This window comes from Hippopotamus amphibius, chromosome 4 (assembly GCF_030028045.1).
Source record: "Hippopotamus amphibius kiboko isolate mHipAmp2 chromosome 4, mHipAmp2.hap2, whole genome shotgun sequence".
NCBI lineage: Eukaryota > Metazoa > Chordata > Mammalia > Artiodactyla > Hippopotamidae > Hippopotamus > Hippopotamus amphibius.
This window is the reverse complement of record NC_080189.1, coordinates 75,826,355-75,851,002: the sequence shown is the minus strand read 5'-3', so window position 1 is coordinate 75,851,002 and position 24,648 is coordinate 75,826,355. Positions and strand designations below refer to the sequence as shown.

The following is a 24,648-nucleotide window of genomic DNA, read 5'->3' as shown; positions in this document are numbered from 1 at the left end:
CTTCTCTGCCTCCCTTGATCCTCCAATCCCAGAAGCCCCCTTCCTCTGCCTACCCCTCCTCTTTTCCCCTGCTTTCCTTCTACACCCCCAGGACCAGTGAGACCCAGAGGGACCCCTGGAGGACCGAAGACCAGGTCTGAGGGCGCAACAGGCCTCGTGGTGCCAGGTGGGTAGGGAGATTTCCCGCAGCGCTCCCGCAGATCCTCCGGTCCTGCAAGGTGCCCCCCCACCAGTCTGCTCTCTTCCTCTTCTCCTCTCCTCCCTCCCTCCCATGCCTGTATCACCCACTCAGCTGGAGAGACTGAGGGACCGGACTCGGGAGCCCAGCAGGCCCACTGGGCCCAAGTGGGCAGGGGAAAGGTCCTCCGCACCTCCCCTGGTCCTCTGCTCCTGGAATGTCCCACCACCGGCCTGCCTCTCTTCCTCTTCCCCTGCCACACGCCAACGTCCCTGGGTTCAACGCATCTGGGAGGAGACCCTGGAGAGTTAGAGACCATGCCTGGGAGCCCAGCAGGCTTCCCGGGCCAGTTGGCAGCGGAAATGTCTTCCGCTCCTCCCCCGATCCTCTGATCCCAGAGGGTCCCTCCCCACTTCCGCCTCTCTTCTTTTTCCCCCACCGCTTCCCTCCCGTACTTATAGGACCAATGGCTGGGAGGAGCCTTGGAGGGTGGAGGACCCGCCCAGAAGAAATACCCGGTGGCGCCTCCCCTATTCTTCTGACCTGGAGAGATCCCTTCCCACCCCCACTGTCTGCCTCTCTCCCTCCCCCTCCTCCCCCCCAAGCTCCCAGGACCCTCGTGCGGGAGACAGGCCCAGGAGAGTGAAGGACCAGGGCAGGGAGCCCAGTCGGCCTCCCTGGCAGAGAGGACAGGTGAAACACCCTCTCGCCTCCTCAGCCCCCAGTCTCAAAGCCCCCACCCCCACCCGTCCGCCTCTCCACATCCTCACCCCTCCTCTCTCCTTCCCACACCCCCAGGACCCAGGCAGCCCGGAGGGGGCCTTGGAGGGTGGAGGACCCCACTGGGGAGCACAGCAGGCCTCCTGGCCCTCCTGGGCAGGAGAAACCCAGGTGTGGTTTCCTGATCTCCCCAGCCTCCTACGGTCCCTCTAGGAAGGACCCTCCCCCCTCACCCAGCCAACCCCCAGGGGCACCAGTCCCGTATGGCTTCCCCTTCCCCGCCCCCCTGACTTCCCCCAGGTCCTACCCAGTTGCTCCAGGGTTCCTGCGGTCTGCTTGGGCCTCAGGCCCACCGCCGGCCTCCGGCAACTGATGTATTTGTGCAGAGACGTGATCTCCGTGTCTTCCCACACCACCGTCTTGACTCTGCCCCTCTCAATCCATCATATTGATGGATTTTTAAATACTGAATCAGTCGTGCATCCCTGGAATAAGTCCCACTTTGCCATGGAGTGTACTTCTTTTTATATATTACTGAATTCTATTTGCTTCTATTTGGTTAAGCAGTTTTGTGTCTAAAAGGGATAATTAGTCTTTAGTTATCTTTTTTGCTGTTGCCTTTGTCTGGTTTTGGTATCGGGGCAACATTAGCTTCAGAAAAATGAATTGGAATGTGTTTCCTCCTCATCTGTTTTCTGAAAGGGATTGTGTAGAATTAGTGTTAATTCTTCTTTATATATTTGGTAGAATTCCCCAGTGAAACCATCTGAGAGTGGAGCTTTCTCTTTTGGGAGTTTAATAAATTACCAATTCAACTTCCTTAATAGTTACAGGGTATTCAAGTGGTTTGTTTCACATTGTTTACAGTTTGTGCTTATCATTAAACACTACATAAGTGGTCTGTAATATTCCCTTATTGTCCTTTCGGCATCTGCAGGGTCTTCAGCGATAGCCCTATTTCATTCCTGATATTAGTAATTTGTGTCTAGCCTTTTTTTTTGCCAGTCTTTCTAGAGGTTTGTCAACGTCATTGATCTTTTCAAAGAACCAGCTCTTTCATTTATTTTCTGTTTCCCTGTTTATAATTGCACTGCTCTCTGCTTATACTTTTAGTGTTTCCTTCCTTCTGCTCACCTTGGGTTTATTTTCCTCTTCTTTTTCTAGATTCTGGAGGCAGGAGTTCTAACTACTCATTTCAGACTTTTCCTCTTTTCCAATGTATGCATTTACTGTCATAAATTTTCCCCTCAGTACTGCTTCAGCTCTGTCCCATCACTTCTGAAATGTTTTATTTTCATTTTCTTCAGTTCAACATGTTTTTTGATTTCCCATAAGATTTCCTCGTGGATTCATGGATTATTGGCAAGTTTGCCATTTCATTTCCAGATGTCTGGAGATTTTCCTGTTACTTTCTGCTACTGAATTCTAGTTTGATTCCATTATGATTGGAGAACACACTCTGCATGATGTCAATTCTTTTTAATCCGCTGAAGACTGTTTATGGCCCAGGATGTGGTCCACTGAGGCCCACTGGTCCTGAGGCCATGGCCAGTCTGCCATCTCTTCTCCACCTCTCAGTCTTCCTGCATCTGTTTTCTATTTGCTGCCCAGTGTACCCAGTTGTACTTAGCAGAATAAATAAGGAAAAATACGTCTACTCTATCTTCCAGGAAGCCAAAGCCACTTTCCCAATGGTAATTTAAAGCCCCTGCTCTCATTTATACACACTTGATATCCAGCTCTAAGTGATACAGAACCAGGCATTAGGTACCTCTGCCCTGAAACTGCAGAGTGGTCACAAGTGAGGTGTTATTGCCTATATTTGTAGATGAGGAGACAGGGTCAGAGGGTCATTAAGTATACGAGTCCCACTTATTCCATGGCTGGACTTAAATCCAGGACCTCTGAGACTTTCCATGTGCTTTTTCTGTACTGAAAATTTGTCACCACCAGTTTAGACGAGGAAAGTGAAAAACAAGGCCTGTCCAACCTGACAGTTTGGAACAAAAAGCCCCTGGCTGTGGAGTGAGGCTAAGGGTTTGGAATCCTGGCTCTGCCACTGCTGGCTGTGCGGCTCAGGCAATCTGCTCAGCTTCCCTGTGTCGATTTCCTCATCTGCCAAAGGAACCAAAGCCCCTATGATGTGACCCCAAGACTGAAGAAATCGTGTTGTAAAGAAAAGGGGTGGGGACTTCCCTGGTGGCTCAGCGGTTAAGAATCTGCCTGCCAATGCAGGGGACGGGGGTTTGAGCCCTGGTCCGGGAAGATCCCACATGCCTCGGAGCAACTAAGCCCATGCACCACAACTACTGAGCCCGTGTGCCGCAACTACTGAAGCCCGCACGCCTAGAGCCCGTGCTCCGCAACAAGAGATGTCACCACAATAAGAAGTCCACACACTGCAATGAAGAGTGGCCCCCACTTGATGCAACAAGAGAAAGCCCGTGTGCAGCAACAAAAACCCAACACGGCCAAAAATTTTAAAAATTTAAAAAAAAAAAAAAAAGAAGAAGAGGGGTGAACATAGTCCCTATGTGTGAGCCACCACCACCATTGCTGCATCTCAGGGATCAGCCACCCCCCCGCAACTGTGCAGAGCACACGAGGCCCCTCCAGCCAGTGCTGTGTGTGCATGTCTCTGAGCTCTTCCTGGGCTAACATCCTCAGAGACTGCCAAAATGAAAATCTGGAAGACTCAGAAGGTGTCTTTAAACAGCTGCAACGTCACATGTTTGCTTTTTATATTTGAAATCAAAGCCCTACTTCTTCCACGTGGATATCTGCACACACACGTTACTTAGGCATGCTGGTCTCACAGAAGCCTAATCCACACTGGCTGTGCAGGGCCCCATCGTCACACACAGACATGCCGGCTCACACAGCTCACGCCCACCCCAGGCCTGATGCTCCAGGCCGGGACAGTCGCCCCAGATCCCACACTGGGCACGCCGAACCGTTCGGCCCCCAGGCCTTTGTCAAGTTCAGGACGGGTTCATGATACTCCACACAACGGCCCTGGCGGCCCATGTCAGGAGCTGCTAGTGAGTCTGAAGGTTTTCTCTCTGGTACTTAACTTTCCTTCCTCAAGCTTATCATCCACCATCTACTGCTGTCACCAGCATGTTTCCAATGAACCTGGTCTTGGAGTCGTGAGATCTGACTGAATTTCATGTCAGAGGGCTGGGCTCTAGTCCAAACCCGTTAAATACATCCAAATTAGCCTTAATCGTGCTCGACGAGGGGAGGAGGGGGCTGTGTGGAGATGGAGACATGTGCCTCTGTTTCTCTCTAAATTATTAAAATGTAGAAGAACAGACACATGGCTTCGCGTGTCTGAGTCCGTGCACCACACACAGAGGAATGCAGGCACTTATGCTGTGCTCCTACACATACAAACAAATGCACCAACACAGCATACATTTCTTCTTACCCTTCATTTCAGCCACACCTGCTAAGAGAGATGGGCAGTTTAATTCTATGCTAAAAGCAAGTATCTACGGTCCTAAAACCATAAAGGAAACTTTGGAAGAAAAATGGCCCTTCCATTAAATGACATGCGGATCTCATTTTCTCAGGAGAAAGAGGGAAAGTGGAGTGACCTGTCATCACTACAACCACCCCTGCATAAGAGGCAGGATTTAAACACGAAGTCTGCTTCTCCCTCCCCCAAAAGTGCACCTGATGAGCAGCAGTGGGAACCCCCACTCACCTTCCCCAGGGCAGAAACGCAGCCACATGAGGAATCCACAATGACAGAAGGTACGTTCAACTTGAGCTACATCCCCTTTCCACCTGCCCAAGCCCATCCTGGACTCTCAAGGCAGGTGGGGAACATCCATCCCAGGAAGGGATGCTGAGGAACCCACCACCGCTGTGTTAACGCTCCCTCCCCAGAGCCGGTGCACAGGCGACCTGGACCCTGCAAGTACGGAAAGTGCCCCGGGAGGCAGCAGGAGATCCACCACGGAGGCCAAGGGTGTAGCGAGTCAGGACAGGTGTCTGTGAGTGAACAGCAGGCAAGGGCAGCCGTGCCGCTCAGAGCGGGAAGCTCGCTGCTCTCTGCAGCCCCCACTTTCTCTGAAAAGGGTGGGTCGGGTGTTCCAGTTTCTTCTTTCAACTCCAAGTAACGTCACAGGGCGTTGAAAAGCACCCGTGTTCAGCTGCTGAGAGCACCATGACCCTCCCCATCAGGATGTGAAAGTGCTGAGCGAACAGAAGAAAACAGAAGCATGCCTGCAGGATGCCAGGCAGAGATGTAACACCATGGCTAACCCCAGTGGGCTGCACAGCCATGTCCCTGCACTTTCCCCAGCCAGAGCCACATTTCTGAGAGGTGACACATATGGACACATTTCTGCATGAGAGGACATCCAGAGCAGAGGAAGGGAGCTGGGGTTCTTACCATGCGCTCCTTTGTACAGACCGCTGGGGCTGCCCATCGGCGGCCCGGGTGGGCTGAACGGAGGATAACGTGGGCTTCTTGTCACTGGAAAAAAAAGCAGAGTGAGGAGCTGTTCCCCTCTCCTCCCTGAAGGGGTGGGATTGCACACAGCGAGCTCTGCTTCTTTCTTACCATACGGCATTTCTGGAGACACAGGAAATGCCGGTGTGGGAGAGACGGACTCACTGCCACTGTCGGCTGGAGAGAAGATCCTGCCCTTGATCGCATCCAGGTCTGGGGGATACGGGGTGATCACTGCCTGAAATCGGCAAGGGGGGGTGGTTCAGGTGAAGGCCACCTCCAGACAGCTGGGGGCCGCGGCCCCCACTCACCCAGCCCGCGTATGAGACTAGGGACAGGAGGCAGCCACAGAAAACTGGAAGAAGCTTCAATAACAGCCAAGGTGGAGGGAAGTGTCTTGTGGTCAATAGTACACAGCTCACAAGTGAAGCTGGCAGAGAGTTTGTGCAGCAGAGGGAAAGCGAGCGTTAAGGGAAAAAAGCAGGGCAAAAGAATCGTCACCTGTAGTGTGTTCACAGATGTGTAAAATACCCAATGAATTAAACACATAGGCATAGAAAAGAGGCTGTAAGGATGTATTCCAGGTATTAACACTGCTTCTGTGTGTGTGTTAGGATGGCAAGTGACTTTCTTTTCTCATGTATTCTGGGTTCCAACTTTTCCACCTTGAGAGTAAGTGAAACCCTAATGTCAAAGGATTCGTTTGGGGCTTTGCCAACCTTACTTCAATTCTAAGTAAAAGCCTTTAGCCTCCCTCCCTGTAGATGCTCTGTAGATCTCCCCATGGGGCACACATCCACGCTGATCCACTTTCTTCCTCTTCCCTCCTGAGGACCCCAAGAGGCCTTGGATCAGGGACGTGGGGTCCTTTGCAATGACTTCTGTTTGCCCTTCGGTGCTGCTGTCCACCCATGGAGCTCTAGGACCTCTATCCTCACAACCCACCCACACGCACAGCCCCTCATCCCCATTCTATAGATCAGAACACAGAGGCTCAGAGGACCCGTGTGGGCAAGCCACACCTGCATGGCTCTCTCGGGAGAGCACGCCCAGCACTCCCCTACACCAGCTGCCTTCAGGGAGGAACCGTGTTTGTGAGATAGGGACGAAGGCACGTGGGGAACTGAACTGGGGATTTGGGACAGGGCTCAGGCCAGGCTCTGAGTGGCGGTGCGTTTACCTCCTTGGTGTTGTCTGCAGAGAGAAAAGGCGCCAGGCTGGGAGCCTGCTCTGTGCTGGTGGTCTTTGCCCAGCCACACTTGGAGAAAGCTGGCTGCTCCCCAACATCGTTGTCATACTGCTCTAGGCTCAGCTTCCGGAATCTTCCGCCCAGTGGCTCGTCACCTGTTAGGAGAGAGACACGTGGGCTGCAGGCGCTTTCATTATGGAGGAGAGCACTGACCCTCAGTTAAAACTGACTTTAAGGACTTCCCTGCTGGTGCAGTGGTTCAGAATCCTCCTGCCAAGGCAGGGGACACAGGTTCGATCCCTGGTCCAGAAAGATCCCACGTGCCAAGGAGCAGCTGAGCCCGTGAGCCACAATTACTGAAGCCCAAGCCCCTAGAGCCTGTGCTCCGCGACAAGAGAAGCCACCACAATGAGAAGACTACTCACCACAATGAAGAGTAGCCCCCGCTCTCCACAACTAGAGAAAGCCCGCATGCAGCAACCAAGACCCAATGCAGCCAAAAATAAATAAACCATTAAACAAACAAACAAACAAAAAACTGACTTTAAATAAAACTTCTCAGAGGCACTCTTTATTTTGTTTTATTTTTTCTAGTTCCAGAGCATTTTCATCACCCAAGACGAAACCCTGCCGCCATTAAGAATTCACTCCCCGTTCCCAGCCCCCAGTCCCTGACAACCACTAATCCACTTTCCACCCCTATAGATTTGCCCATTCTGGACGCTTCACGTCCATGGAATCACACTCCACATCCTTTGGTGTCTGACTTCTTCCACCCAGCGTGACCCTCCCGAGGCTCGTCCTGTTACTGTGTGAACGGACCGTTGTCCACGTCCTGTCTGTTTCTCCCAGAGTCAGCTCCACTAGGGAATCATGCCTGGCTGGTTCCCCAGGGTCTAGAACTCTGCCCGGCACACAGTACGTGCTCAGGAAGCACAAGGGACAGAGAAAGGCTGCGACCCAGGAGCAAGGCTTCTTCCCCCTCACTGAGTGAGCAAGATTCTTGGTGGCGGTCAAGCTTGAAAGAAGCCAGGGTGGGGCCCCCAGTGGCTGCAGGCCCTGGGACTTAGTCCGAGACATCTGCCTGCATAATCCATCTTCTGTTCTCAGGGCATCTGTGGTCAACTTTGGGGTGAAAGTGTTTGCACCCTACTTTACAGCCACCAAAGAGGTAACAGCCACTTAGACCAGAGACACAGAAATTCTGAGTCACAAACATGTATATATATCCATTCGCCTACACAAATCGTCACCTTCTTTATATGTTGTGCTGCATCTTTAAAAAAATTTTTATCTGTTCTTTTTTACCACTATGAATCATCTATTTGCTTATTTGCCCAATCCTAGTGTACACCTATAGGGATACCAGAATTGTTAAGCTGTACACTTTTTATCTCAAAGTGTCAAAGATACTTTGTATTTCATCACCGGTCCACACTGTTGCTCAGCAGAGCCACGAGGGCTGCTGCACGTGGACGTGAAACCCAGGGGCATCTTCAGACTCACAGGGCAGAGAGGAAGCAGCCCCAGAAACCAGCAGCTCATGCGAGCCAGCCTACTCCTTCCAGAACCGGCTTCTGGGCAGGACCAGGCACCAGGATGACACCCAGGGCTCTGGGATAGGAACAGGCTGGATGTGACCTACAGCGGCTGAGCAGGGAGGGACCTCGCATGCCAGAGCTGTGTAAAAGCTCTGTGCCCCCGCCCCCGTCAGGGCCGGAATGCCCCGCAAGTCATACTACCTGCAGAGGTTCAGGGCCGGCTGAGGGCCCTGCATGTGACAGCGTGACTCTTAACAAAAAGGAATTGTGGGGGGGAAAAGCTTAATGCAAGCACCAACAGTCAGCATTCACTGCGCCACTGTCCAGTGTAAGAAACGTCACCGATCCTCAGCCTTGCCCCAACCAAGACTCAATTTATGGCGGATGGAGGTGGGGTCAGGGGCTGCCACCGGTCTGCGGAATCTCACGACTGGTGGTTTGGGAAACCTGCAGCAGGCTATTAGGATGGCAATGTTTCTATCGATGACGTCCTCTGAAAATTCAGACATCATACGGGTTTCCCCTACAGTTCCTATTTAAGCTACATAATCCCTACAACTGGGAGGGTCACAATGACACTGCATTTAAAGGTGGGGTTTAAGTCGCCAACGCACAAGGGGTTCATCTGGAGAGACCCTGCCCGTGGCTGTGAACGTGCTGTCACAAGAGCACCCTGATAAGCCCAGTGCCCCTCCCTCAGCAGGGCCTTTCAGAAGCTGCGTGGAATTCAAAGGCTGCCACATAAAGGGAGGCCCCGTCCACAGAGAGAGAACATTCAGCAGCTGTGTCCAGTGAGGAGAGGAGCGGGACTCCTTTGAGGGTCCTCCCCCCAACCCTCCAGCTACCTGAGGGTCCCTTCCCCGGACAAAGGCCAGCCTGGCACAGCCCTCCGTGTCACATGGGAGGACATCTGCTCAGTGCCATTCTGCTGGTGACCCAGCAGGCGAGATCTAAACCTGGTCTCCGAGGGGCCAGCCCCTCCCAGAATCCTTCCACCCCTCCTGACATCCTCCCTCTGTTTCCAACAGCCACCCCCTAAGACCCGGCCTGGAGGGGCAAGAAGAGAGGGCATTAGGGCTTGGAATTTGGAGGCTCAAGTCCACCCTCACCAGCTAGAGGATCAGCTATAGGTCATCCTCCAGCCCCTGTTTCATTATGTGAAAAATGAGCACAATGCTTGCTCTCTTTTCTCCCCTGCAGAGAAAAACTGGGGTGAGGATGAAATAAAATACGTTTAACACACGCACACTCACACAGCACCACTGCCATCCCATGGTCCTCTTCCTGCTCCCTCCTCGGGCTCCCGCCCTCCACGAGACCTGAGCTGCCGGACTGGCCCCCGATGCCACACACCTGCCCCTAGACGGGCACCTGCAGCCACCGAGGGAGAGAGCGCCAGGAGGTGTGAGGCCGCAGGGGGAGGCTGGCCCCACGGCGGATTGGAACACAGGCACGGGCTTGTGTGCTGTCACTGGGCAGTAAAGGTGCACAGTGGAGACAGGAGGAGCCCGTGCAAGCCTGGCTGCCCTGAGAGGGGGAGCGCCAACGCCCTCCTCCAAAGATGCAGGGATTACAGAGAGCACAGAGCACCTTATCCAGAGAAACGCCTCCTCCCAAATCCTGCTCTGGGGGCTCAGTGGCCCTTTAACTGACACCTGTAGCCCATCAGAGCCGAGAGATCCAGAGGCCACGCAGCTCCAAAGCCTTCCGGACAGGGGATCTGGGGACAGGAAGACAACTTCTGTTCAACAGGCAGCATAATAAACGACACACTGCCATCACCCCAAACACGCTGCGTGGCCTGAAGCCCCAGAGACATGCAGAGGGTGTGGGCGTGCTCCCCGAGAGCCTGCCCCTGGCCTGGGGAAGGCAACCTGCATGCAGACTTCAATGCCCTGTGACCTCAGCCCTGACCTTTGAACCAGAGAGCTTTGGGAACTGGGGCCCCATTCCACCTATGGTCTTGTGTACAAAAACCAGCCAGCACAGCCTCAAGGATGTACTGCAAGGGCATGGCTGTAAAAACATCTCCAGGTGGGACCAGGTGGGACCAGGGCCCAAGAGGGCATATGCAGAACTGAGAAGGTAGTTCCAGAGCAGGAAACTCAGATTTTTTTTCAATTGAAGTATAGTTGATTTACAATGCTATGTTAATTAGACTTTTAAAACCTCTCTTCAGGTTTCCTGTAATACTCCTGTTTCAGAGTAGCTGGGGAACTAACTCAGTCTGTCATTTTAGCTGATTCGGAGCCATGTGTGGCCTCAGCCCTGGCTTCCCCCAGATGAGGCCATGAGACAGCATCTGTGAGCGGCCCCAGAAATGTCCTTATGGAACACAGCGGTTTGCAACCATTTCTTGACGTTCTCTCGCTCAGGTGCCAATGAAGATAACAGACTATTCTTCACTTAAAAATCTCGCCTGTGAAGTGTTCTTAGTATCAAATACCACCAGGAGAGCCTTCACTGACCCTAAGTAATAGGACATCAGGTTCAGCAGTTCTGGATTTCATCCTTCAATAACCACAGATCAATACATCACCACTCCCCGGCCTGCGAGAGGGTGGTCACAGGCGGACACCAAGGGTCTGCGCCAGGATGGGTCTGGCCCACGCTGACAGTGTGGGGGTCAGGGGACCCCATTTCCAGGCTGTACCTGTACAAAGGCAGCACTCGCCCCGCAGAGTGTGTCTTCCCTTCCCAGAGAGGCAAAAGGACACAAGCACCACGGTCATCAAGAGGCCAGGCCTCCCGGGGCGACAGACCCTGCCCTCCTCTCAGACGGCAGTGTCGACAGGAGGGTCTCCAGCACCATCCCCACCCCCGTGTGACACTCCTGGAGAAACGAGGCAGGGTGCGTGGTGTAGCCGCGGTGCCGGGATGTGCCCACAGGCGCCCACCTCTGCCCCTGGTCGTGGTGGGGGCGGTGACAAAGGGAGGAAAGTAGGAAGCAGAGTCAGGCTCCCCTACAACAGTCAGGCCTGGGCACATGCGCTCACTCAGAAGATCCCATAACCACAAAATTAAGGCGGTGTACTGCATCTTTTTTTACAGATAAGGAAAATGGGGTCTTGGGTTGAGACCTGCCCTACCACACACAGCAAGTTACAGACGGGTTTGTGGTCCCGTGGAGCTGACCGAAAACCCACCACTGAAAACTCCACTCCTTGGGACTTCCCTGGTGGCGCAGCGGTTAAGAATCTGCCTGCCAATGCAGGGGACACGGGTTCAATCCCTGGTCCGGGGAGATTCCACATGCCTCAGAGCAACTAAGCCCGTGCGCCACAGCTACTGAAGCCGTGAACCCTAGAGCCCGTGTGCTGCAACTACTGAAGCCCATGCTCCTAGAGCCCGTGCTCCGCAACAAGACAAGCCACCACAATGAGAAGCCCACGAGCCACAGCAAAGAGTAGCCCCCGCTCGCTGCAACTAGAGAAAGGCCTCATGCAGCAACGAAGACCCAACACAACCAACAAAACAAAACAAAAGATGGCAACAAAAAACTCCACTCCTCTGGGGCTGCTTGTCCTTGCCCACCTGTGCCAAGTGAGAGGTGGGTCAGTCAGGAAGAGACAACATCCCCTCCCTCTTCAAAAAGGCTTCTCAGAGCAGACGGTGGCCCCCGGGCCTGGGAGGCACGGGCCCACCCACACAGCCCAGTGATGCTGTCGGTACCTAAATGATCACTCGTGACTAACTCGGGTGACAGAAGGGACACCGGCTGAGATCGGGGACCCTTCCTGCTGCACACGCGCCAAGGGGCAGTTGACACCCGCTTCATTTCTCAAATCCTTCTACCCCTCAAGTGAATTTCAGATTCAGAATGGCTTATTCCTTACCATCTTTGGAAACTCCCCCTTTTGCATTTGAGTAAAAACATAGGGTGGGGTGGGGAACCTGGCGGGGGTGTAGTTCCCAGAGGGGTGAGTACAGAGCAGCCTGCACAAAAGGGAGGAAGAGGCAGGTTTTAAGGCCTTTCCTGTCTGAGAATTGCTGGTCTGAGGGTGGACGTGAGGCTGGGCAAAGTGCATCTTACCCCAGGCCCACCGGCTGCCAGACGCTGGCTCCCAGGCCCGCTCCCGCAGGCCACCTCTGGCCAAGCGCGGGGTGGCTCTGCCTCCGTGCCCGCGGGACAGTGCCACAGCCGTCTCGGGGAAGAAATGAGGACAAGCATCATAGGCCGGTTCAGGCGCAATGAGACAGTGCAGCCGAAGCCAGTGCAGGACGTGAGCCCACAGCTAGTACCAAATGTGAAACCTGCAGCCACCAAACGCCCCAATGGAAGATTCGCGCAGTCACTGAAAATCCTGTTTGATGGAATGTGAACACGCTAAAACATTAAGTGGAAAAAAGCAGCACGGAAACGTAAGCATGTGGCATTACGTCTGTGATTTCATGTTGATTTTTAAAAATAAGAAAATGTAACAAAATGTTCACAAAAGGCTGTCTCTGGGTTGTGGAACTCTAGGCACTGTTAATACTTTTTTAAAAAAATATCTATTGGGTTGGCCAAAAAGTTTGTTTAGGTTTTCCGTAACATCTTATGGAATCAAACAAACTTCTTCGCCAACCCAATATATCTTCTGAAGTTTTCACTAATAATAGGTCTTACTTTTAAAATTAGGAAAACAAGATCCAGATCATCTTTAAGAAGAAGAAGTTTTCTACACATTTTGTAGAACTCTGAGTTGCCTATCCAGGCTTTCCCGAGTCCTTCTCTACCAGTTCTAATTCTAGTAGAACTTAACTCTGTACTAGTACAGGCACACCTCATTTTATTGCACTTCCCAGATACTGTTTTTTTACACATTGAAGGTTTGTGTCAACCCTGCATCAAGCAAGTCTATCAGCACCACCGTCCCACAGCATTTGTTCACTTCACATCTCTGTGCCCCATCTTGGTAATTCTCATATTTGAAACTTTTTCGTTATTATTACCTTTGTTATGGTAATTTGTAATCAGTGGTCTTTGATATTACTATTAGAATTACTTTTTTGTTTTGTATTTTGAAATTAAGGCATGTACACTGTTTTTTTAGACATAATGCTATTGTACACGTAACACTACAGGACAGCGTAAACATAACTTTTATATGCACTGGGAAACCAAAAATATCTGTGTGAGTCACTTTATGGCAGTGATATTTGCTTTATGACGATGGTCTGGAGCCCAACCTGCAATATCCCTGAGGTCTGTCCCTGTGTTTAGTTTCTATGTGAAGATCCACAAACACAAACGTGTTTGGTGTTTGTTTGATTAATAAACTTATCTTCTGATAAGTCTGCCGTGTGTGGTGGCTGGACCTTCTCAACAGACGCAGAGACAATCCTGTGAAAGGCGGCTTTCTGCACCAATAAGCGCAGAGGACTTGCACAAGTTACCTTAATTTAGAGAGCAGGACCAGGATGCATGCAAGGTTGGGATGTGAGTACCGCTCAGCGCGGGTTCACACCCCTTGAGTCATCGAACAATGCAACGGCCGGAGACAGGCTGCCCACCCTCCCAAGGGAGGGCCTTGATTCCATTTCACTTGATGAGTTAAATAACGAAATACTTCAAATCCATACTCTGAACTATATTAAAGAACAAATCTGGCCATGACCATATTTTTCCTTTTCCGTAGAAAAATTAAATCCAAGAAAAGAGGAAGAAGCAGGACTTCCCTGGTGGTGTAGTGGCTAAGAATCCGCCTGCCAATGCAGGGGACACAGGTTCGATCCCTGGGCCAGGAAGATCCCACAGCTATGGAGTAACTAAGCCCGTGCGCCACAACCACGGAGCCTGCGCTCTGGAGCCCTCGAGCCACAACTAGCCTGTGCTCCACAACAAGAGAAGCCACCGCAATGAGAAGCCCATGCACTGCAACGAAGAGTAGCCCCCACTCGCCACAACTAGAGAAAGCCCACGTGCAGCAAAGAAGACCCAGTGCAGCCCCAAAGCAGCCAAAAAAAAAAAAAGAAGAAGATGAAGAAGAAGAAGGAGACTGAGTGAAAGCAGGACACAGTCGCTGCACTAAAGCTCTGTGCCTGTGCCGGCTGGGGCCCTGCGGGTAGCTCAGCAAATCACCCCCTTCTGGGGCCTTCCTCAGGCAAAGGGCAGCTGGAGCCGGTGCCCCTGTCCCTGCCCTGCCCGGCCCAGGTGTAGCCACTAGAAAAGGCCCCGGGACTTCACCGCCCTCCCTACCACCCACCACAGAAGCGGCAGGGTTCAGTGCAGAAACCATGGCAACCTAGGTCCACGGAGTTGCTGACAGTCCCCAGTGACCTGCACATCCCACACAAGCCCCGCTCACATTCTCAGCCAAGGTCTCTGTGGAGGGTCAGGGCAGGAGCCGCTTTTCCTTTACAGAATGCTGCCTGCCAGTCTCGTCCTCAGGGTCTGCTTTTTCCACCAACATGTGGCACTGGGACATGGTCTACAATGGCCGCACAACCAGACACCCACTCCTGGCCAGTCCCTACACTGGGCAGTCAGATGTCTTCAGACCCCTCTCCTTTCCTCCTGCTGCCGAACACGACGCACTCCAGGCCTCAGGACCCACCTACTCAGGCTGCAAAGGGGGGCCGGTGTCCCCAGGTGCCCCCCTCACTGCCACCTCCAGAGACCTGAGAATCTCAGGTCTTTAACAATTCACTTTATCCACAGGCGGAGCCGGAGTAAGGACACAGAAATAACATGTGCTAAGCCTGAGTGCATCTGGCTGTTTGAGGCTCCACCTCAGCGCAGGCCAGACCTGGGGGGTGGGGCTCAGCTTCACTATGGGACGGAGGAGCTTGCTGAGCCTGAGAGACAAACAAGGCTTGGTCATTCGGTCATTCAGGCCACTTAGAGGGAGGGAGCCCTGCTGGGATCGGGGCCGGGCAGTGCAACCTTACACTGCTCACAAGAAAGTGGCATGGGGTCTGTGCAGGAAAATTCAGGGGATGCTGAGGACAGAACAGGAGAGCCAGTCCTCATTCAGGGGCACTCGGATACCCCCACTGAGCCCTGGAGAAGTGGGGGTTTCAGGCCAAGACTGTGGGGTGCCCGCCAAGCACTTAGCACCTGGGACTAAATTCAGCCTAACTAGGGAGGTGGCACTGTGATTGCCAATTTACCACTGAGGCAACGGAGGTGCAAGAGGTGACTTTCTCAGATCACTAGAAAACTGTATTTTAAAAAGCCAGAAGCCCCTTGGCTACTCTGCACCTAAATACTGTGAAATCCCAATTACGCAATACAGTGCAAACACATGGTCGTAGGTAACAGAGCAAACTTATATTTTCCTTGTACTGTGCTAGGGGGAGAAAAAGCAGATTTAGATTTATCCAGGTGACTATCTGATCCTATTAAAGACGAACCTGAGAACCAGCAAGGTGGGGTCACAGCCCCCACTCTGCCTGCTCAAATAAAGCTTAGACCTGTGGGGGGGTCAGCACAGGGAGTCACTGCCCAGAGCCCTGGCACAGGAGGCCCACCCGTCCTCGAAGTTCTATCTGTAGCAGGTGGAAGTCCTCCTGCCTGGACGAACGGTGGGTCAGCTTCCAGGTGACTGGGACACGGGCCCAAGAGGAAACACGAACGTGTGACAGTGGTTCTCAAACACGGCCGCACATTAGAACCACACTAAAAATGCTGACGCTCGGGCCTCACCCCTTACCTATGAAGTCACAACCTGCAGGAGTGAGGCCAGGTGTCAGCATTTTTTTTTAAACTCCCAGGTTTCCAATACACAAACAAGCTCAAGAACCAGGGCTGGTCTCAACCCTGGATTCACACTGGAGTTACACAAGTGGGAAGCATGTAAAATAATTCTGACCCCCAAGCCACGACTCAGGCCAACTCAACCAGATCTTCTGGAGGCGGGAGCTGCGTGGGCTCTTTCAGAGCCTGCATTTTGTCAAGTTCCCGGGTGAGTGCCCTGTGCAGCCAGGTGGCAAACGCCTGCTCTGACAAGTAGGTGGAAACTCATGACCTCCTAGAACATGACCTTTGTCTTCTATGTGGGCCGCTGCAAGGTGAAGCACCCTTAGGCTATTTATTTATCTTTATATGATCATATAAGAATGAAGCCTGTGTCATTGAGGCTTGCACGGTGGGTTCTGGAAACTCCCTCGCATTCCTGGGAGCAAAAACAATCACTAGGGATTTGTTTGGATTACTTGGCTCCAGAGTTAGTTTGAAGTCTCCTGACTTTAGCTCATTCAAATAAACATGTGCATCATCTAAAAAGAGAGTGGAAAAGGGAAAATGACAACAAAAAGCCCAAACACTCTGCCCGGCTTAAACGTTCCCAGAACGACTCAGGGAGATCTCCCCCCCTTAAGCTGAAATAGGGACTGATTCACCTGCAGGGTGTATTCTCGAGGAGCTGGTGACATCTGTCGGAAACTCCTAGTCAGAGTGCAGAGTGGTGTTGAAGACCTCAGCGGGAGCAGCCTCTCCCTCTGGGGTGCCCTCTCTGACCCGACCGACCCCAGAGCCTTAGGAAAGCGTACAGGAACGAGACCAGCGGGCTCCAGCAGCAGTAGGCCAAGAGGCCGAGTAAAGGAGGCCTACCTTTTGGGGATTTTTTTGTTTTTTTGGGGGGGTAGGGATTGTTTTGTTTTGTTTTCATTTGAGACACAATATTTAATTTATTCAAAATTTCAAGTAATATTGGGTGGTCCAAAAAGTTCATTTGGTTTTCTCCGGAGGCCTACCTTTTGGATTCTAGAAGTAAAAATCCTTTCCACTCGGAAACACCGAAGTGCTTGGTTAGATGGTAGCATTTCCTCTACAATGACATATTTAAAAGGGAAATGATCTTGTCCCAAAAGCTAAGAAGAAGAGCCTTCTGTCACAAGAAATTTCAGGAATGTGCTCATGTTTTACTCAAAGTAAGCTTGTAATTTAAAGCACAGATATAATAAGCCACACAGCAACCAAAAGGCAAGATCACTATTGGCCTCCCACGACTGCTGCCCCTAAAGACACCATCAGCAGAGGGTGGTGCCTAGTTTCAGTTCCCTTTTGCTTATGTGAATTTATTTATTTATTTATTTATTTGCCTGTGTTGGGTCTCTGTTGCTGTGTGCTGGCTTTTGCTAGTTGTGGCGAGCAGGGGCTACTCTTTGTTGTGGTGCATGGGTTTCTCATTGCCATGGCTTCTCTTGTTGCAGAGCACAGGCTCTGGGTGCACAGACTTCAGTAGTTGCAGCACGTGGGCTCAGTAGTTGTGGCTCGAGGGCTCTAGAGCGCAGGCTCCGTAGTTGTGGCGCATGGGCTTAGTTGCTCTGTGGCATGTGGAATCTTCCCCAACCAAGAATCAAACCCATGTCCCCTGCATTGGTAGGCGGATTCTTAACCACTGCACCACCAGGGCAGTCCCATAGTTTATTTGAATTTATTTTATTATTACCTCCCCTCTCCACCCCATCACTTGATCTTGCTGGCCTTCTCCTCAAACACTTCACTTGTCAGCAATTATGGTGTTTCCACAATGCACCTAAGAACAGTCACTAAGACTGTCCACTTTCGGGGCCACCTTCAATGGAAGGTGACACAGGTGGGTGCGGCCACAGGTCCGAATGGCTGAGAGGCTGTGAGGAGAAACAACACACAAGACTTGCAGACAGAAGCTGGGAGAGGCGTGACTCCCAGGCCTCTCTCTGCTGGAGCTGTCATAACCTCTTTATTCTGAGCAAGAGGGGATCTCAGGGCTCTCAGCCCTCGGATTAGATAAGTTAACACTTCTCCCTGGTGAAGGCGCAAGAGGGGATCTCAGGGCTCTCAGCCCTCGGATTAGATAAGTTAACACTTCTCCCTGGTGAAGGCGCAAGAGGGGATCTCAGGGCTCTCAGCCCCCGGATTAGATAGGGTAACACTTCTCCCTGGTGAAGGCACATGTGTGCATTAGTCACATCTGAGCAGACCAGCCTATTTCCACCACATCCAAGGCAGCACTTCCAGAAACAAACCACCCACACCAGAGGCCGGGGGTCTCCAAAACAGACTTTCAAACATCTGAGGGGGCAGCGCCTCAGCAAGTTAACAAAAGCACTGCCACGTGGCCCAGCAGTTCCACTCTTGGGTGTTACCCCAAAGAATTGAAAGCAGGGGCTCAAACGAATACCTGCACGTGAGCGTTCACAGCCGCTCTATTCACAATCACCGAAAGGTCACCATCCACAGATGACTGGATAAGCACAGGGTGCGCTGTCCACACAGTCGCATAACCCTCAGGCTTAAGCTACCATGTGGATGAGCCTGCAAAACCTTATGCTCAGTGCAAGAGGCTGACTCAAAAGGCCACAAGGGACTTCCTTGATGGCACAGTGGTTAAGAATCTGCCTGCCAATGCAGGGGACACGGGTTCGATCCCTGGTCCGGGAAGATCCCACATGCCAAGAAGCAACTAAGCCCATGGACCACAACTATTGAGCCTTCGATGTAGAGCCCATGAGCCACAACTACTGAGCCCACATGCCATAACTACTGAAGCCCATGCTCCTAGAGCCCGTGCTCTGCAACGAGAAGCCACCGCACTGAGAAGCCCAAACACAGCAACGAAGAGTAGCCCCCGCTCGCCACAACTAGAGCAAGCCTGTGCTCAACAACAAAGACCCAACACAGCCATAAGTAAGTAAATAAATAAATAAATAAATAAATAATAGTAAATCTTTAAAAGAAGAAAAAAAAAAAAAAACAGAAAAAAAGGCCACATAGCATATAATTCCATTTATGTGAAATGCCCAGAAGAGGCGAATCCCTAGAGACAGAAAACAGATCAGGGGCTGCCAGGGGCTGGGGGAGTCTGGAATGGGGTGACTGCCCATGGGTACAGGTTTCTTTTTGAAATGATGGAAGTGCTCTGGAGTTAGACAGCAGTGATGGTTGTCCAACATTGTGAAGGTACTTAATGCCACTTAATTGCACATTTTAAAATGGTTAAAATGGTAAATTTTACATTAGGTACATTTTGCCCCAACAAAAAAGATCCGAGGGAGTCATTTTTGTTTCCTAGGCTGGCCTGCCCAAGGGTTTTCACCTTGAGATGCACATTATTTTATTTTAAATTGCCTTCAATGCACCACAACTACTGAGCCTGCTCTCTAGAGCCTGTGAGCCACAACTACTGAGCCCATGTGCCGCAACTGCTGAGCCCATGTGCCACAACTGCTGAAGCCCACGCACCTAGAGCCCGTGCTCCGCAACAAGAGAAGCCACCGCAATGAGAAGCCTGTGCACCATAATGAAGAGTAGCTCCCACTCTCCACAACTATAGAAAGCCTGCGCACAGCAACAAAGACCCAATGCAGCCAATAAATAAAAATAAATAAATTAAAAAAAAAAAAAAACCTTCTTTGAGATTTGGAAGAGGTTGGAAGCATCTGAGTGTATAGGGGGGAAAGGATTCCAAGGCTCAGGATATCGTCTGACAGCCTCCTTTAGTTCATTTGTTTTCCAGCTAATGGAACTCAGTCCCTAGTGACTCCTCCTTCTTGTAGCAATAAAACACAGAGCCTGGAGTTTTAGGAAGTCCCTTCATCCTCCTCCACATTCTAGTTAGCTATTCTTTTTTTTAAATTTTATTTATTTTTGGCTGCTCGGGTCTTAGTTGCAGCACTCAGGATCTTTGTTGAGGCATGCTGGATCTTTCATTGCAAAGAATGCTAATATTCAGAGACCTTTCTGAAATTTGGACATGAGCTTCTGGTAGGAGGCCCCAGCAATGATGAACACCAGCCAGGCCAGCGGGGCAGCTCAAAGCTCACAGCAGGAGGACTGGCCTTCTAACCCGGAGTTTGGCTTTCAGTTCCAGAGTAAGCTCCTGTTTTAGGAAAGTGCCTAGCCGGGAAGTAGCAGCGCCTTTGAGACTCACACTACATTGATGAAAAGGATCTGGACAGTGTAGAGGGTTCTCAAAACAGCCGCATGCAGACTTCTGGTTTTCATTCCAGGACATCTTGTCTTGATAGAAATCTCATCAAAAGAATGCGCACATCTGTAGCTTTTGGCCATTTGAATTGAAGTGGAGAGAGAACTTCCTTCCCTTCCTGGCTGGTATGGTATAGAGGACACTGGAACCCATTTGATTTTAATATTTAAGTGTCAGTATTTACATCTCTCAGTTGCAAAAAGCTATATCAGCCAGGAACAGAAAAAAATCACTAGATGGCAAGGAAAGTCATAAAAATGTGTAGCTAACCAACTGATTCTGAGTCATAGAACATTTCAGAAGGTTTGGGGATGCTGGAAACCTGTGCTTTGAAGATGTTCCAGATCCCCAGCACATCCATCCCCTAGATGGGGGAGGCCAGGGCTGCCGAGCTGAGCTGGTCCACATGCGGCTCTTGGTTCTACTGAGCTGAGTAGGAAGGGACGATGAGTCTGAAAGCCTCCATGACATCCCCAGGACGGTGGCTGTCACTCCACAAATGCCTCGTCCCATGTCTGTGTGCCTGAGGCTCAGCCCTGTTGATGTGGGGCAGTATCTGACCAGAGCGGCCTTAAGTCTTGCACACAAATTTCAGCTGAAAAGTTCTAAGACGCTGTATCTTCTACATGAGACCCTCCCTGGCCTGCCTTTCATCCTGCCCCTAGATGCTAACTGCTGCATAGTTTCTTAATTCTGGCAGTAAATAAAGGTTTGTCAGAGACCTCAGCATCCTGAAGTGAGTGAAATCCTTCACTCTTTGCAGATCTTGCCCTGACTATGAGAAAGACCACCTGTTACCTGGTGGTAGGGAGTTGGGAATAGTATTACTTGGAGCTCCTCCTAGGGACTGCTGCATATCCTATACAGCTCACGTTCCACCAGCTCTGCAGACAGCAGCATGCCCACTGTGGCTCTGGTTATTTCTGAGATGAAAATTATTTTAGATATTTCCTGAGAAAGCTACTTGCTATCAGCACAATAATAATAACGGTGAGGATGGTGGTGGTGGTGGTGATGGTGACGGTACACATGACAGCAAGCACTGCCACTCAGCACCTGCTCTGTTCTAGGCGCTATGTTGAAGCTTGTCTGAGTCACCCCTGACCTTCATGCCCACCGTAATATGGAAACAGCCTCCATCTGTCTCACTCTGCACTCCATGCCTGAGTCCTTGTTCACTAAACTCAGATTTTGCCACCAGATCAAAACCCCCTGGAGGGCAGTGCCAGTGACTTACTCCTTTTGTTTCCTGGCACATGGTAATGTTTGTAAGTAGAGAGGGTGTGGTGCTGGTGGAGATGCAGGTGACCCTCCAAGGAGCCGTGCTTGTCTGCTGAGTTGGCGCGGGGACCTTGGCGAGGTTTATCCTGGGCAGCAATTGGGAGCCAGTTCCCACCCAGGAGACAAGAGAGAGGTCCTCCAGAGGTGGGGTCTAAGAAAGCCCTGGGAGACCTTGTAAAACGGGGTGAGATGTGGAGGAGTTCCACTCCCTGCAGGCGCTCAGCGCCTCTGCGGCTCCCCTGCTCTGGGGCTGACACCAGGCTGTGCTTCAGCCAAAGCCCGTCTGGGCACTGCTGTGGCCTCGTGCTGCCCCACCCCCCAGGTCACCCAGCTGTGCTGCAGCTCTGCTCAAAGGTGGTTTCTTGGATCACATCCTCTAAGTGAGGGGAGATGTTGACTGATAATACCCATGTAACAAAAGAAATGACTCAGCCTGTGAAGTTTGTAATCCCACGGATGGCAGGAAGCCAGCTCTGTTTTCCTCATACCTATGGGCTCCTTGTTTCCTGTTGTCAAAATATTTTATTCATGGTACATCAACCCCCAACCCACAATTGTCAGATCCTGGTAGGCCCCGTGTTCTGCTTGCAGATGGCACTAGGACCTCGTGCCAGTGCTTCTCACGTGCTTCTGCAGACACAGCCATCCCTAGTGCTCGCCCGCCTCAGAGGACTAATTTATGCCGAAGGAAACACAATAACAAGTATCAACTTTCAGTAACTGATAGTGGAAAGCCTGTCAATTTAAATTATATGTTAAACCCCAACCAAAGGGATCCAGTGTGAGAACCCGAGGTCCTCAGCTGTGGGTCCACACCATGAGTGTGGGGCCCCTGAGTGCAGGCGGGAGCCGCAGTCGCACGAGACCACGGTGTCGGGGTGTGTGTGGGGGGGCACGACAGGAGAGCCAAGAGCTTCAGGGAGTAGAGAGAGGGGCCTTTCCAAGAGGAAGGTCGGTGGGGGCTGCCCAGACACTAGAGAGAGGCGGGGCCCAGATACGCGGAAGAGCAGGTGTGATGGAGGACCAGAAATCCAGGCGCAAGGAGAAGAGGAAAGAAGGGGTGAGTGCGGACCCTGACCATGTCATGAGACAGAATGCCTGCCCCCAGGGCTTCCTCTGTTCCCCGAGGCTGCAGACTCTGTTGGCTGGAGAAAGGCATCTCAGGCTGACCCCGGCATCATTCACGGCAACAGGACCCAGGCCTGCCATGGACCCCGGCCGGGTGCTGCGAGGCTCGTCCTCCACCTCTGAGGCTCTGGGGGCAGCCCCTGTTCTTCCGGAGAAGCTGGGCCTCACAAAACCAAGATGCCTCTGCCAGGCTCTCCCGTGCTCAAGGAACTCCTGGCTCCTCTGGTCAAATGAGATGGAGGATGACGTACGGTCACAGAGAGGAAGCTCAAGGTCAGAGAGGGCGGGTGACTCAGGCTTAGACTCGGCCCGTGGGCTCTTCCTGCATGGCCATCCTGTGTTAGTTCTTAGGCATTTCCGGGAAGAGGGTCCCAGATCAGAGTCAGAACCTGCTGCAGTCTGGGTGGTCTGGGGGGGCGTGTTGAACAAAGAGTGAGGGCTCAGGTCTTTCCTCTCCACCCTCAGGCCTTTCCTTATCACCCTTCCAAGACAAGATGAGCGCTTGCAGGTCAGGGGGTGCTCCTGTGTTCAGGGGGCAGGCCCTGGCATCCCTGCAGGAGCCAGCAGCAGAGCAGGCGTGACCAGCAGCTCAGTGTCCTTGGCAGGAGAGGACTTGGTGGGGTCCACCCTTGACAGCTGCAGCCGATCTCAGTAATAAGACAGTGAAGGATGATGTCCACTGGTTTCCCCTGGGAAACACCAAGGGCTAATTCTTTGGAACTGCATTTTGGTTCTCTTTTGGTGGGTTTCAAGCAGTGAGGGCGGCCTGGCCATAAGCAGACCTTTAGACAGCGGGTGTTATGCTCACAAGTCTAATGCAACCTGGGTTTGGGTTCACTCATGTTGTCTGAAAAGCTCTAGCAGAGTAGAGCTTAAGGAAATGTGTCCATACCCCTTCAGCTGAGTCATTTTTTATTCAGTATTGCAAGATGAGAAAGTTATAGGACAATCTGAATATGCTTAATGTTATTGAATTGTGTGCTTAAAAATGGTCATGGTGGTAAATGTAATGTTATGCCTTTCAGCACAAAAAAGAGCAAATAAAATTTTAAAGCCTAGAATAATTTCCCAATTGATCTGCTTTGTATATGCATACTTGCATCCCTTGGCGTCTCCCAAAGTCACAGATTCCTGTGTGGGTGTCTCCCCGCCCCCACTTCCTTCCATGCACAGGGTCCTGATCACATGGTCGCAGAAGGGGTTCGTGGTTAGAGTTTCAGGCTGCCTGCTCTGATCATGGTCCCTGAACCTGGCTGATCTAACTCTAACCTCACACCTGCCCTCTCACTGTCCACTGAAACCCCTTATTCCTCTCCGCTGCCCAACCAGGCCTGTACTCACTGAGCCAGGTGATGGTGAGCAGCCTTGGGTCTGTGAAGGCATGCAGGATCCCATCAGTGTCACCATGACAACACTGGATGTTGTTTTGAATCTGAGCTAGAGCATGTAGTTTCAGGCTGTGTTTAATTCTGACCAGTCCCGGTACAGCTGCAGGACGTCCCTGCCCTCGGGACACACAGGGGAGGGTGGGGCCACAGGGTACACTGCTTCCCTCATGGAGCTCAAGGAGGTCCGGCCTCTCATTCCGTGGCCTCCACCTGTCAGGGACTCTCTGGGTTGTCACAGGTCAGCCCAGGGTCACATTCTCTCTGAAATGCTTCCCCGACCACCGTCCCTTCCCCATGTACCCAGGGCTCCCTCCATCTCCCTGGACAACACTGGCCTGTGACTGTCCCTTTGTTCTTCCATCACCCCCACTGCCTCCCCTCTTCTCCCCCCAGTCATGAGCTCCTTGAAAGCAGGAGGAATCAAGAATTACGGTGGCAGGCAGTGGAGGGGTACTTCCTCCTACCCAGGCTCACCAGGGAACCAGGATAAAGGAGACTGTGGAGTGAGGGCCACTGAGCCCACGCCAAGGGCTTCTGGTGATGTTCCTGTGAAGGACTCTTGCTCTCCGTCTGCTGCCACAGGTGAAACTGGACTTCCTCCACCAGTGAGGTCCTGTCACTGGAGGTGGGGTGTTCATGTACCATGAGAGACCCAAAAAAGAGGTTCCTGCCCAGGGGTCAAACTGATGCTTTAGGACCATGAATAGCGATGGGAGGACCGACAGCTGCAAGCACACATTTAGTGATGGAGCTGGCTTGCCGCGCTGCGCGGAGCTCTGCACGCTTCTCATTTGGAAAATACTTGAGAGTAAGAAATGCAAGTTCACTGCTGGAAGCTGCTGTTGCAACTACTTTCTTTCGTTG

General features: G+C 51.8%; 1 protein-coding gene across 3 annotated transcripts in view; it reads right to left on the bottom strand.

Moving 5' to 3' along the window:
• Positions 1-24,648, bottom strand: part of TNS3 (tensin 3) — a 246,418-nt gene that overhangs the window by 59,742 nt on the left and 162,028 nt on the right. For all 3 annotated transcript variants that reach the window (XM_057731401.1, XM_057731399.1, XM_057731400.1), the window contains 3 exons: positions 6,541-6,704; positions 5,472-5,598; positions 5,301-5,384 (listed from right to left, as the gene is read on the bottom strand). In XM_057731401.1, coding sequence (XP_057587384.1) covers positions 5,301-5,384; positions 5,472-5,598; positions 6,541-6,704 — 375 coding nt within the window. The remainder of the gene's footprint in view (positions 1-5,300; positions 5,385-5,471; positions 5,599-6,540; positions 6,705-24,648) is intronic.